The 13,210-nt window shown below is 47.6% G+C and overlaps 1 protein-coding gene across 1 annotated transcript; it reads right to left on the reverse strand.

Moving 5' to 3' along the window:
* Positions 1–35: 35 nt before the first annotated feature.
* Positions 36–11,558, reverse strand: kif28 (kinesin family member 28). The gene is made up of 23 exons (XM_029258595.1): positions 11,505–11,558; positions 10,830–11,018; positions 10,251–10,454; positions 9,909–9,944; positions 9,546–9,773; positions 9,009–9,163; positions 8,555–8,666; positions 8,147–8,214; positions 7,195–7,337; positions 6,442–6,563; positions 5,567–5,657; positions 5,398–5,458; positions 5,063–5,186; positions 4,516–4,660; positions 4,107–4,225; positions 3,564–3,671; positions 2,706–2,992; positions 2,322–2,456; positions 1,504–1,670; positions 1,177–1,274; positions 881–1,004; positions 620–759; positions 36–206 (listed from the first exon to the last, which is right to left on the reverse strand). The coding sequence occupies exons 1-23, from the start codon at positions 11,556–11,558 to the stop codon at positions 36–38; spliced, it is 3,081 nt and encodes a 1,026-aa protein (XP_029114428.1).
* Positions 11,559–13,210: the final 1,652 nt, after the last annotated feature.

The following is a 13,210-nucleotide window of genomic DNA, read 5'->3' on the forward strand; positions in this document are numbered from 1 at the left end:
CAGCTACAAGGAGCCTCAGAGGTGGGCACCTGGAGTTAGGATGTAGATGTGGACCAGATGCCAGATTTTTCCCGCTTCTTCCGGACGATGGCGGCAACATCTTGCTTGAGCACAGTGACACTCTGCTCCAGCTGCTCCCCGAAATCCCTGAGGAGGCGGCCTTGTTCCTCTACAAAGAAGGTCAGGTCAGCGTGGTCAGCGTCATCCTGCAGCGGAAAGTCATTGAGAAACACGTTAGACATGAGGGCAGTTCTCCAGGATAGACATTCTTAGAAGTGGCCTGAGACTGTGGAGTTTGCATGTTCTCCTGCCTGGGTTTCCTTCCACAGTCCAAAGATATGCTGTATAGGTGGATTGGTGACTAAGTTACCAACAGTGTGCGAGTGACACAGAGTGTGTGTTCCACTGATGCATGGATGAGTGACCCAGTGTAAGTAGTGTATCTAGCAGTGTAAGTCACTTTGGTGAATAAGGTGTGGGCTGATTACATAGTGTTATGTGGATGGAAGTCACACCTCATTGGAACACACTGTAAAACTGCAGGAGCTTTGAGGACCAGGGAGGAGCCCCTCTGGATTAATGCATTTTATTTGAACTGCAAGTGCCAGGATCTACCTACTTTGGGTTTGTTGCAGCGCAGCTTCTGTAGTTGGCCTCTGATGGTGGTCATGCTGTGGTAGAAGACCTTGAGTGCTCGGGCGAATTCCGCATCGCAACTCGGTCGCAGGCTGCCCCTCCTCTCAGACCTGCGGCTTGGCTCTACTCCTGGGACAACGGACAAGGGGACGGTGAAAAGCGGTGCCATCGCCGAAACGCTGCGTAACCTTGAGGAACATCTACATAAGGTCGGGAGGGGGGTTTACAAAGTGCACACCTTCACTGGTGCCTTTGAGCTGCTCTCTCAGCACATTGTTCTCCTTCCTCAGAGAAACAATGATGATCTTCATCCTCTCCAGCTCCTGCTGCAATGCCTGGTAGGAGACGCTGAGGTCCAAAGGAAGAGGCTCAGCAGGAGAACCCCCATCCACCTATGGACCCCCAAATGTGAGATGCAGAGGCTGGGGAAGCTGCTGGAAGCAGCTCACATTCACGCTGCACCTTGGAGATGCCCATCTGCTGTGACCCAGAACAAAGGAGTGGTCCACAGTGAGACCAGACCACAGTATCTCCACCCACCATGACACGATCACCAGCGCCGGCCCCGTCAATCACAATGCTGCCTTCCTGCGTCAGCATCACGCTCTCCGGGGAGGAGGTCAAGTCCGCGCAGCCCGCTGCGGGAGAAGGACTGCATGACTCGGTGCCGAGAGACGTGTGAAAAAACACACAGTGTACGAGAACCACGTGGACACAACACACCATTGTAGATGAATGGAGTCTTGCCCAGCTTAGCACACAATACACTTATTATTATCCATTTTTTGGATAGGGGCAATCTGTAGCAGGGCCTTGCATTTGGAAGGCCCAGAGGGGGGCTCAATCCAGTCCAGCTGTTCAACATACCCTGAAGACCCCAGAGATCCAGCACCAGCGCATTGGTCTGTAGGTAGTTCAGGAAGTCCTGGGAGGTCTTCATCACAGTGAACTGCACTCTGTGGTCCAGCACAGGGTTCATGTTGTGCCACACCGACGGTGCGTAGAAGGCCTGGGGCAGGGTGTACATACGGAACCTGGTGAGAGAAGCAGGGAAGAGCAAGAGTTTTCACACACAGGAGTTTAAATAGTCTCCCCAATGGGTGGCTGCGTGGAGTAATGAATGTAGAACCCGCTTCTTTTTCTGTAACTGGGAAAAGTCCGATTTCTCATCTCAGGCCACATGCCACTACTAGCACAGGGACCACCTGAAAATATTCATCATGAAATTGTTTATATTTTAAAAGTCTTTTATTATTTGTATTATTTTTGTTACTACTATTAATTTCTTCATTTGTTTGTTAGTTTGGCTAATGCCTTTGCCTAAGGCAATTTAACGGTTAATTTCATATAGGTGCGTTTGTGCCATATCCCTAACACATGTAATATATTGCACATATTTGATTGCATATGATGTAATTATTCTGTGTGAAATATAACGCAATGGATACAATAAATTTAAGAAAATGTCATTAGCCAACTCTTAAGATCATTAGAAATACAAATGAAAAGATATAGATACACACAGCATCAGTATGAGGAAAAGAAACGTGCAGATACAATTTTCTCGTTTTACATGTTTTCTGAGAGACCTGCATTTTAGCAGGAAAATTATCTCAGGATAGCGGTGCCTTTTAGAACAGACCTCTGAGATCTCTGCCAGCCTGCAACGCATGCCAACCACCCACCCGATCTGCACCCCCCGGTCCCTGGCCTCCTTCAGCCAGCGCAGGCCGCAGCACCGCTCTAGCACCAGCTGGAAGTCCTGTCTCTTGTCCAGCAGCTCCGTGGGGTCAATGAGGATGGCGTCTTCCCCGAGAGGCCTCCACAAGAACATAGAGCCCAATATCCATCCATCCCAAGGTGACACATACTTACACGTCATGCATTTAGTACACGGTATGGTATTTTCGGTTACAGTCTAATAGTTCAAAGGTGCGACCGGGAGACCTCCCTCCTGTCGATTCCTTTTTCGTTATTGTATGACGAATAGAACATCTATGCCGTATCGCAGAATTTGTGCGTGTGATGTTGGTATCATTAGTCTACCTAGATGCAGTACGGTTACCCACAATCCTGCTGGGCTGCAGGGCACAAGCTGCGTTTGCAGTATGGCCTCCTCGCTGCCCTCGGGCCCGAGCACCTCCACCTGCTCCTCCAGGCGGATGCGGAAGGCCAGCGACTGCAGCCACAGGTGGGCGCTGCCCAGGTGAAGGGGCTCCAGTGGGTCCCAGAAGGGGTCTCGGTCCCGAGGGGGAGGCGCCCATCCGGACCCCGCCCCCTCCGCCACCTGCTGCTGGTACAGCTCCTCCATCAGAAACTTCCGGTTGACAAATTTGGCTTTTGACCATACCCACACCTAAAGGACGATAGCGCACCATTAGTTTAAACTGTTTTTCACCTCACGATTGCTAGCTTTCACGTTACTCAGTAGACAGAGCTTACATTTTTTGCTAATGACATCAAATGGACCGAAGGGTAGAGAGCGTGGTACGTTCTTGTACTGCCAGCTCTGGTCATTACTTTGAAGACTACACAATGATGGCCTTTCTGTGTTTTCCCAAAAACACTTTGTCCCGTTTAGGAAAACATCTCTCTAGCTTTTGCCATTATGCTGCTCACCATGGTAATCGCAGTATTTTCCCTCTAACACTGCGACAACACAGCTGACTATTATTTGCCTTGTTTTGATGATCGGTAACCGTAAATATGCCGTGAATGGTTTTGCTCCTGATAAACACTGTAAGCTTTTTCAGCAGGACTGGACTTCCCTTCCCGTCCAAATATGGAGAGTCTGAAAGGCTCGGACCTCAAATTTCAGATTACCAGCAAGGCTCGAAGGCGCTGGCGCCACAACAGCCGAGTGTTTACCATAGAGACCTTCACCGCTAAGGGCTGTAGGACTAAAGTCATGTTTTTCTTTTTCTTACTTGTTTTGTCTCCTCCGACGTGACTCTGATAGCGATCTCCTTCTCCAAATCATGGCCCATGGAGTCAGACATGGCAAGGTTCTTTATCTCCAGCTTGAACTGCACTCCCTGCAAGGGAAATTGTGTCCTTTTCCACATTATGAAGTACTAATCTAAACAATGAAGTCAAAAACTTGTACCAAGAGCAGAGCACAACAGAATCAGAACTGTAAGTGAGCATCGTTACAATCAGTGTATTGCATGGGAATCATTATTTATGCACGATTGCAATTTGAAGGTGGTGACATGCTGGGAAGATGGTACCTCTAGCTGTTCCTCATATAGGGCACTGAAGCTGTGAGGCCAGTTCAATTTGAAAAATTGGTTCATGGGTGAATGTTTCCGTTTTCTATTCCATTTAAAACTTAATCACTTTTTTGATCAGTGATTTCAGTTTAAATCAGGGTACCAGGTCTCCAGTGTTCCTCTGCTTTTTGGGATAGTGGTTCCCCTGAGAGGAGGCTTCCCTACTCCAGTTGTCTTGTACCCATCAAGCTCCCCCACCTTGCGTAGCTCCTGACTCATCTGGTTCGCCTCCGCCACCATGGGCATCAGCTTGATATAGTCGTAGAACACAGCCAGCAAGCTGGGGTCCGGCTGGCCCCGCCCATCACTGGAGGAGCCTAGAAAGACCGGGGGGGGGGGGTGAGGGTGAGAGTGAGACCCTGTGTGCTAGCGATGGTGACTGATGGTGCTCAGGCACTGTGGTTATTCTGAGAGCAGTAAAATGATCCACTATTTCTGGCAAAACATTGAGGAACTGAATGACCAGTGCTTCCCAGGGCACTGTAGGCTGTAACAAAAGCTTGTACAGCGTATCTATTCTAAGGACAGAGACTCGCCACCAGTCTCTTCCCCTCCCCCCCACTGCCACCACCACCACCACCACCACCACCCTGGTTCTCCTTGTCACAGAGCGAGTGGATGTGGATGCCCTCCGCAGCGGCCAGCTCTGACTGGAAGTAATCGTAGTCGTAGCGGCTCCAGTCCTCAGCATTGCGCTCCAAGGGAAAGCCAATGAAAAGGTACGTGCTGTTGGAGCCCAGGATGAGTCGATCCTGACAGCAGAAAGGTAAAAGCATCCAGTAAGTGAAGATTCAAGACCGTATCATTACGTCATAAACAGTGTGCATTTCTCGGGTTCTGCTGTAAACTTCTCCTCCCCATTTACCATCTCGTAGCCTGTTATCCACTAGGGCCTTAACATGAAACCAAGAATAGGAAAACGTTTTAGTCGCTGATCAGCTACTACTGCTGGAAGGAAACACAGCTGAGGAAAACATCGAACTTGAGGAATACTATATATCGATTGTGGCCAGTTTACATCACGACCCACCAGGATCCTGTACGTTCAGGTCGGGTTACAGCAGTGAGAAAACTGCTCTTCCACTAACGGTTTGATGAGAGAGAGCGAGTGTGATCTGTGGGGACTGATGGGCTCTTTTGGTTGATCAACAGACCAGGTGATGCAGTTCAGTTCTGCTGCTGATGAGCGATCCGTTCACGGTGACCTTGGCCTGTGAAACGGGCGTGATGGTCACCTGGCGATCCAGGTTGGTGAACGCCGCATGTTTCTCCTGGATGCTGAGCGGAAACGGACACTTTATTCCACATCAGGTGCATTATTCTAAACCAGAAGCTTAATTTCAGGACAGATGTGATTTCATTCCTTTTAAAAAAAAAATGTGCTGAAAGGAACAATGATCTATATCCACAATCCAAGTTATTTTTGAAACTATTTCAAATGTGCAATGTTCCTTATTTCTGAATAATTTATTAATACTTTTGCACTCACCCCAGACCTTTGATGGCAATTGTCTGAGGAGAGGAGTCTGACAGTCCTATGTTCCATTCACCTGTGTATCACAACCATTGACACACACACACACACACACACACACACACACAGAGTCAACAAAAACATCAGGCCAACACCCGGTGTCATCGGAGGTGTGAAACCCTACCTTCCTGAATGAAGAGCTTCACCACCCCGGAGAGCTGAGGGTCCTCGTTGACATTAAGGATGTAAGGGAATGTCTGGATCATCCTCCGCTCCTGTGTGTGCGTGTGTGTGAGAGAGTGGGACAGAGAGAGCGAGAAACGGTGGAAAAGGTTAGAGCACTAAAGAATGCACCATTAATAATTTCGGTTTTGAAATGTTTGTTTTCCGTGCCCGTTACGATGCTCTGCAGAGTTACCAGGGTGCCAGTTTATGTGCCATTACCATGTAAATATTGTATTGCCCTGTGTAAATAGGTGCAAATAATCCTGGGGAGCTATAATAATATTATCATAGTAATATTGCATTCATACATTCATACACAGTGTTTGATGAGCCCTGCTTACGGTGGTCTACGGGCAAAGAGCTCAGCAATTAAGGACAAAGACTGTTAGCAAAAAAAAGTGTTGACTGGCCACCGAGGAGGTCCTGCTGGGATTGCCTGGAGAAAAGCGACGAATGAAAAAGAAGCCGAATTTACAGCTTTATAGGTCATGGATTTGCATGCAGCTCAGTCCGTGTCGAGTTTGCTTTTTCTCCCCATATTTTCAGAGTTCCCCCCAGGAGCAGCGGTTTCTTCCCACAGTCTAAAGGCATGTGTTTCTGGTAAAACAGTGAAGCTAAACCGTCTGTAGTGTGTGAGTGAATGAGCGATTGCTCTGTGATGGACTGGTATCCCCTCCGGGGTATACAGTATTCCCTACCTCATGCTTCATGCTTCTGGGATAGGCTCCAGGCCACTGCAGTCCTGTACCACTGGTTACTCATAATGCATGGATGGATCCAGATTTATACATTGGTAAAATACACTAATTCTAGCAACAACAGAGCAACCGACACCTGCGTCATGGTGGCGTACTGCAGTTCCCAGTCTTTAAGTGCCTCCTGCAGGTGCTGCTCCCACAGGGTCTGGATGGCACAGATCTGCAGCTCATTGTGGGTCAGCAGCCTGCGCAGCTCCTCTGCAGGAAGGAGATCGTGCTTGACAGAGGCAAGGGCCTAGCAGATCGCCACGGAACGGTCTGGGGGAACGTGGTGAGGAACATGCTGGAAGAGGAAACTGAAGACAAGCAGTAAGGTCGCATCCAGACTGCGCAGGCATTGCAAAGGAGAGTGTGGGAAGGCATGAGTGACCTCTAGTAGAGCACACAGCCATCCTGGGTCAAAGGTTCGAGTCTTGCTGCTCAGTGCTACCTTCTGAATTTCAAAGGGACAAAACCACCGACAACCCATGCTGCCGAGTGCCGAATTAGAATTCTTGGTTAAAATTCATAACATTACTTGGATTATGGACCTAGTGCTTATATGTCTGCGTTTGGGCTCAAAATGTTACCGCACAAGTGGATCCCTACTGTACCTTGAGATGTTCACTTCAGTTAGAAATACCCAGCTGTGCGGACTCGGGTAATGAGGCGTTCGTTCAGGGCACTGCAGCGTTTCTGCGCTCCTGTATAAGCTCTGCTACTAAGTGGGTCAGCTAGATCAGCTTGTTGGAGGAATGATGAAGACGGCGATTTGGTGGCATCGGGGCAAAGAGTGAAGAAAACGTCTCCTGCAGAGGTGTGAGCTGTGGCCGAGAACGGAGAGCCGTACTTGACTCGCTGCTGGCTTGGCGGCCCTCGTCGGCCAAGCGGGAGAGTCGCGTCAGCAGCTTGGCGTTCTCAGCCTTCAGCTCCTTCAGCAGGTGCTCCGTGGGGCTCTCGTTGACCACGGCGCGGTTCTGGATCCGCTTGGCCCTGCAGAGTCACACATGGCGGCACCATGCGAAAGATTACCCATGCACGCTAAGAGACGGTTCCTGTAGGCTATGAAACCCGTGGTCATCACGCTGGGGACCGGTGCATAGTACTTAGGGGCAGAGCAGCTCAACGATGGGCTTGGAGCAAAGAAACAAGGACGTTCTGGCCTTACTCAGCAGCTGAACAGAAGAGTTAAATGCAGGTGTCTCCAAGAATTTAGATCGCTCAAGCAACCGCTTCCCAGATGCGGCATACCGTACTCTTAATACAATACGGTACAGGGCTAGGGACTGTGTATTAATGTGGTGAGTGATGTATATGTACTTGGAGGCTTCATATTACAGATGGTTGTAGGTTTGGACATGGGACATTATTTATTAATATTTATTCTGCTAATGCTTTTCTCCAAAGATATCAAGTTTATGTACTATCCTACTTAAAACGATTTACCCATTTATACAGTAATGGGTAATTCTCATTGGAGAAATGCAGGGTAAGGTCCTTGATCAAGGGCACCACATCACATGTGGGGATTCAAACCCAGGTCCTTTCGGCGCAAGAAGACCACCGCTCTACCTCTTACCCCTAAAAAGAGAGCTTGTGTCCCACCAACTCAACTGTTCATTAAGAGTAACTGTTCATAACTCCATCACCCATCCCAAAAGGTTGCCTCTTAACCAGATTAACATGCCATGTGACAATTAGAAATAATAACAGATGGTCAACACAAGGTGAAAGGATTAATAGCATTATCAAAATTTGTTGTAATTCATAATGTGATCTCGCAGATGAGACGTGAGCGGCACCTTTCTGCGTAGCGCAGTGTGGAGAGGGACTCTTCATAGCACATATCTGCTGGACTCAGGGTTGCTACCTGAGAGGAACGGAAAACGCTCCCGTAAAGAATCCGTCTGAAGTAACAGCGCATTTGTATTCATTGTAATACCGAGCACGTTATAAGAGCACGATAACCGGTGTTACTTTCAGTTCATAGAAGACATTTTATAGTGCCACTACATCAGTGTAGTACTGGCCACCCTAAACGTGGTGGCTGATCATGGTAACCTCTGATGATATTTTACTCTTGGACAGTGTGGTCCATGAATCAATCTGCTCCTTATCACTGGTTTTTCCAACACTCCTCTGAATATGTTGGATTACGTTTAATGACCCCAAATATCTGCCCCCCCTCCAGTCCCCCAAGATGAGCTCACCATTATGGTGCGGCTGTTGCCTCCCAGCGCAGGCTGCAGCAACTTGGTGATCACCGAGTCTCTGTATGGAATGTGCACCACTCTTTTCCCCAGGGCGGCATCAGCCAGGGAGCTGGGGAAGGGGGGGGGGGGGGGTGCAGTCATTTCCATTGACTAAATACAAAGGATAGAGAAACTCAAAAAAATGGGCTCATTTGTAGATCATGCCAGTGCTCAATATCCCATATTTGGTTCACGAGGTCAGCAAAATAGATTGTGAAATCCTGCTAACGACAGTTAAGCTCTCTGCTTCCTCTTCTTGGTCATAAGTGTATATCTATAAATATGCATAAACAAAAATCAGCAATCGTCTGAGGGTCATACTGCCACGGAATGCAGCAGGAGTCGATGGCCCCTGGCAACGTGACCGACCCCTGTGTGACTGAGGTGATGCCCGCGGTCAGGTCCGCTCCACCTGATGACGTTGCCCAGGGTGGTCAAGCTGAGGTTTATGGCTGTGCCCTCCTTGAGCCGATCTGCCTCTGATCCCGATGTTCTCTGCCTCTCGCTGCCCGCCAGATCCACAAGGTTGATAGTAGATTCCTTGGTGATGCTCTCCTTGGAGAATATCTGCGGGTAGGGACCACGGGTGCAACGCGAAAGCAGCGAGTGAAGTCCAGGGTGTTATCGATATGGCTCCATGATGCCTTTAATGCGTTGACACCCCACGAAGTCACTTGCTTCCGTTTGCTGCGTACGACTGACTACAGGGGGTGGTACGTCACCGTTAAGAGGCCGCGGGCTGTCAACCAAACTGTAATTTTAAGTAAAGCGCCATGCGGATCAGTATCGGTATCATTCAACAGCCTGCCTTGGAAGAATGTCCAAACTTTTAGCTGCGAGTCAGATTTTAATTCCATGAGGACATTACAGAACTTGTGTATTCTCAGTTTTACTACGCTTGCAGGGATATTTTCTTCAGAGCCCCTCCCCCACAGAGCAGCAGTAGCACCTGTTTGAGCTGTAGGGTGATGAGCATGTGGGAGCGACTGCTGCTTGCGTTCAGGTGGGTGGCGGCTGTTGTGCGCGTGCGCGTGCCCTGCTCCATCATCCGCTCTACCTGAGCGCCGCTCTTGCAGGCCACGCGTCGCAGGCCCTCCACATAGAAGCCGCGCTGCTGGTCCTCGCGCACCTTCAGCCCCCCGCCAGAGCGAGGGCCAAGTGCTAGGAGATCTATGACCTGGTTGGAGCAGGGTGGGGATGGGATTTTGCTTTCGCTTTTGAAGCTTCCACTACACTGAGAAACCATCAGATCAATGAATCCAATCACTTTTAATGGTACTTAAAAAACAAAAGCGTACATATGTATATTTACCTGTTCGTTGTAGATTTCCAGCATGCTAAAAAACACCTGGCAATGACAGCAATAGTGAAATGGATTAAGACTTAGCATATGCATGCATACAAAACCAGACGTCCTATGGGTTGTGTGATGCTCCCACGAGGAATCTCACTGGTACTACATCACACATATAAGTGGCACTGAGGAGCTTTACTTACATAATGGACAGATGAATGGGAATAATCAGTCATGTCTATTATAACAAAATATTCATATTGGGTTTCTGAGCTTGGATCACTATTTATTCATTAAATATAGAAAGCCATATACTCTCAGTGTTACTCTAGGCCCAACCGTATCCTACCCAAGATGCACCTGGAACTGACAAGTATCCTGGTTGACCTTCACGGCTTGGAAGAGCCTCTCGCACAAGGTGGGCACGAGGCCCTTGTTGGGTCCATAGCCCACCATGGAGTAGCTCTTCCCAGATCCTGTCTGACCATAGGCCAACAGTGTAGCATTGTAGCCCTGCAAGGCGTTCTCCAGAATGGCCTGGCCCAGGTCCTGGAACACACTGCTCTGTTGGGTGGCATGGATGAAGCGGGAGGAGATGGGGGGGAAAGGAGCAGAAGGTGTGTCACATGGTCTGTGGATGGAACTATATACACCATGGTACCAGTTAGAGAAATGAGCTCTTGAGTTTTTACAGAATGACCAGAGAGAACGTAGACACGGATGCTTGTCTGCTAGGAGGAGGATGGAGACTTTTGTTCCTTTGTTCAGTTCACCTCTGTGTGATGAAGAGGCCTGTAGTCATTTTTATTCTGGTAAAGTACTACAGAAGTGACCTTCAGCAGTGAAACTCAGCCAGTGAAATCAGGTCTTACTACCAGAAGCTACAGTCTCATGCCATGGGGAGAAAACAGCTTGTGAGATGATCTCACGACTCCTGACCTGGTCTGCGTAGCGGCCGCCCGGCTCCTCAGGGACAAAGAGACCCTCCTTGTTGCGGAGGAAGCCGCTGTGGGACCAGTAGGAGTAGTCAAAGGTGAAGGTGCGGACCTGTTGGCTGCGTGGATCCATTATGGTGGTGGTGTTAGGGCCCATGGAGACGACGCAGCGGCTGCCGGCATCCTCCTCTCTCTGGGACGCAATGAAAAGAGCCATCCAGCGCTTTCTACACCACATCCTAAGTACTTACTGCCATTACTGTGGCTTAAATTGCCCACTGTGCACTTTTTCTGCTGTCCAGTTCACCACACTTAAGACCACTAGTTTTACTCATGTATACAGCTGGATATTGTTCGCACACATTTAGCACAATGGTCAAGGATACAACCACACTGACCTCAGCGATTCCCACCTTGGTGCTTGAACTGGAAAGTCTGGTTTATTAATCGAGCAACTTTCTACTTTTGTTACAGTTCTAGAAGTCATCATTGTACGGACACTTCCGCAATGCCAAAATTACAATGCAGCCGTCGTTAAAAAATTGCTCAACTCCTAGTCCTCTATCTGATCTGTGAATTTTCCATTTATGAGCAAGGTGTTTAAATTGGTCAGTTTAAACAAACTAGAGAGTTCTCCAAGAACACTAAGGAAAGCGAGGAAATACACGACTAGACAAACCTTGCTGAAGGGACGCACTCGAACAGCCACTTTGACGCGGTCCTTCCCAGACATGTTGCCCTCAAGGCCCCTCAAGTCGTGAATACCAAGCGAATGGCAGAAAACAACTCCTGGAGTGCAGGAAAGCAGCAGGTAACGTAGCAGGTAACGTGAGCCGGTGATGGTGCCGACTTTCACTGGACACCCTGGATATGAATAATGAATCGGAGCACACAGACATTCCCCATGTCCTCTCCACAACTGTATTATAGCAGATCATCAGGACCGGGTACCCGAGCAACACTTCCCATCTACTGTAAACGACATACATGCTTAAGAGTGGAAGTTTTTTTTTGAGATAAATGAAATAATGCACATTTTGTACAGTTAGTACAGCTCATAAACTACACATTCTTTGTAAGGGGTAATGACTTATGAAGTATAATGAACCTTCCCTGGCATTTTGCTTCAAAGGCCACCATTGTCTGGGACCTAGCTGGGAAATACAAATTAAGCCCAATTTTTTATTACAGTGGCATTTGGTATTTTTGTCAAGATGTGTTTATTTGAAAAGTCAAACCTTACAGAAGTTCAAACATAGCATAAAATGCAAATTAAAGTCTGCATAAAGGTCACTGATCGGCACATGGCACACCAAGATGACTCATGGCACCAAACATAATAGGTTTACCATGTATTATTCACAATCCGCAATTATCCGTGTTATAGTTTGTCTAATTCCTAATAACATGATTAGTACATTACAACAGGGTTGGCCACAGGGGGTCTATGAGACCTGCAAGGAATGATAATTTGTTCTAAGCTCACTTGCTGCCTTTGAAAAAGTTGTTTGAACAACAATCATCTTTTGGTGTTCCATGTGCAGATCAGATGTGTGCTGTAAAATCTCTTGGACAGGACTGGACAGCCCTGCCCTGCTGCATCTCACAAAAAGCATTCTTCACTCTCCAGTGGAAACAGTCAAACATTATTCCACTTAAGTTAGAGTAGCAGCTGTAGATAGAGTTGACAGATCTTACAGTAAACAGGTCCCTATACAGATTAACACACTTGTTTACAAAGAAAAAGTATTTCTCCCCCAAATCAGGCCTGAATGAGGACATCAGCATTGCTCCCACTCAAGCACATTCACACATCGACACTCATACTGAACTCCAAGGCTTCCAGTACTGAAAAACAACAAATCCAAATTTTTAGCATTATGTTTTGGATTAAACAGCAAGTAATGTCACTTTTAAAATCTAGTGCTAAAACCTTAAATCAAAGTTTAAAGAACAAAACATGCATTCATTTGTGTACTCACTTGGAACTACATCCAAGTTGAAAACACTGTGGGCCAGATTGCTGCTGAATAGTCCCTTTCCATATAAAGATGAATCCCATCATTTCAGAGAAGGATGAAAACAAGTACCCATGCTATATGCTAAGTGGAAGCTACTGTAAGGCCTGCATATGGCCACAAAGCTGAATTTTAAACAGTTAAATACTTTGTACACATCACCCAGCAGGATTCACTGGAAAAACAATTCTAATATAAAAATATACCACTTTTCTACCAAAATCCTTAATGCAAACAAGCAGGGGTGGGGGGGGGAAGAGATGCATGAATCGTTCATATCAAATTTTAATTTACAGTGACATGATGCTCTTAAGTTGTGGAAATTGAAAGGCACAAAAAGCCAAGCATGGATATAGGTTTAAAATAA

This window comes from Scleropages formosus, chromosome 15, assembly GCF_900964775.1.
Source record: "Scleropages formosus chromosome 15, fSclFor1.1, whole genome shotgun sequence".
In the NCBI taxonomy this organism is placed as follows: domain Eukaryota; kingdom Metazoa; phylum Chordata; class Actinopteri; order Osteoglossiformes; family Osteoglossidae; genus Scleropages; species Scleropages formosus.

Coding starts and splice junctions, on each gene's coding strand:
- kif28 (XM_029258595.1), bottom strand. CDS start 11,558: ATGTCTGGGAAGGACCGCGTCAAAGTGGCTGTTCGAGTGCGTCCCTTC. Junction 9,774..9,908: donor TGGAAATCTACAACGAACAG/GTAAATATACAT, acceptor TGCTCCAACCAG/GTCATAGATCTCCTAGCACT. Junction 4,661..5,062: donor GAACTGAACTGCATCACCTG/GTCTGTTGATCA, acceptor TTCTGCTGTCAG/GATCGACTCATCCTGGGCTC.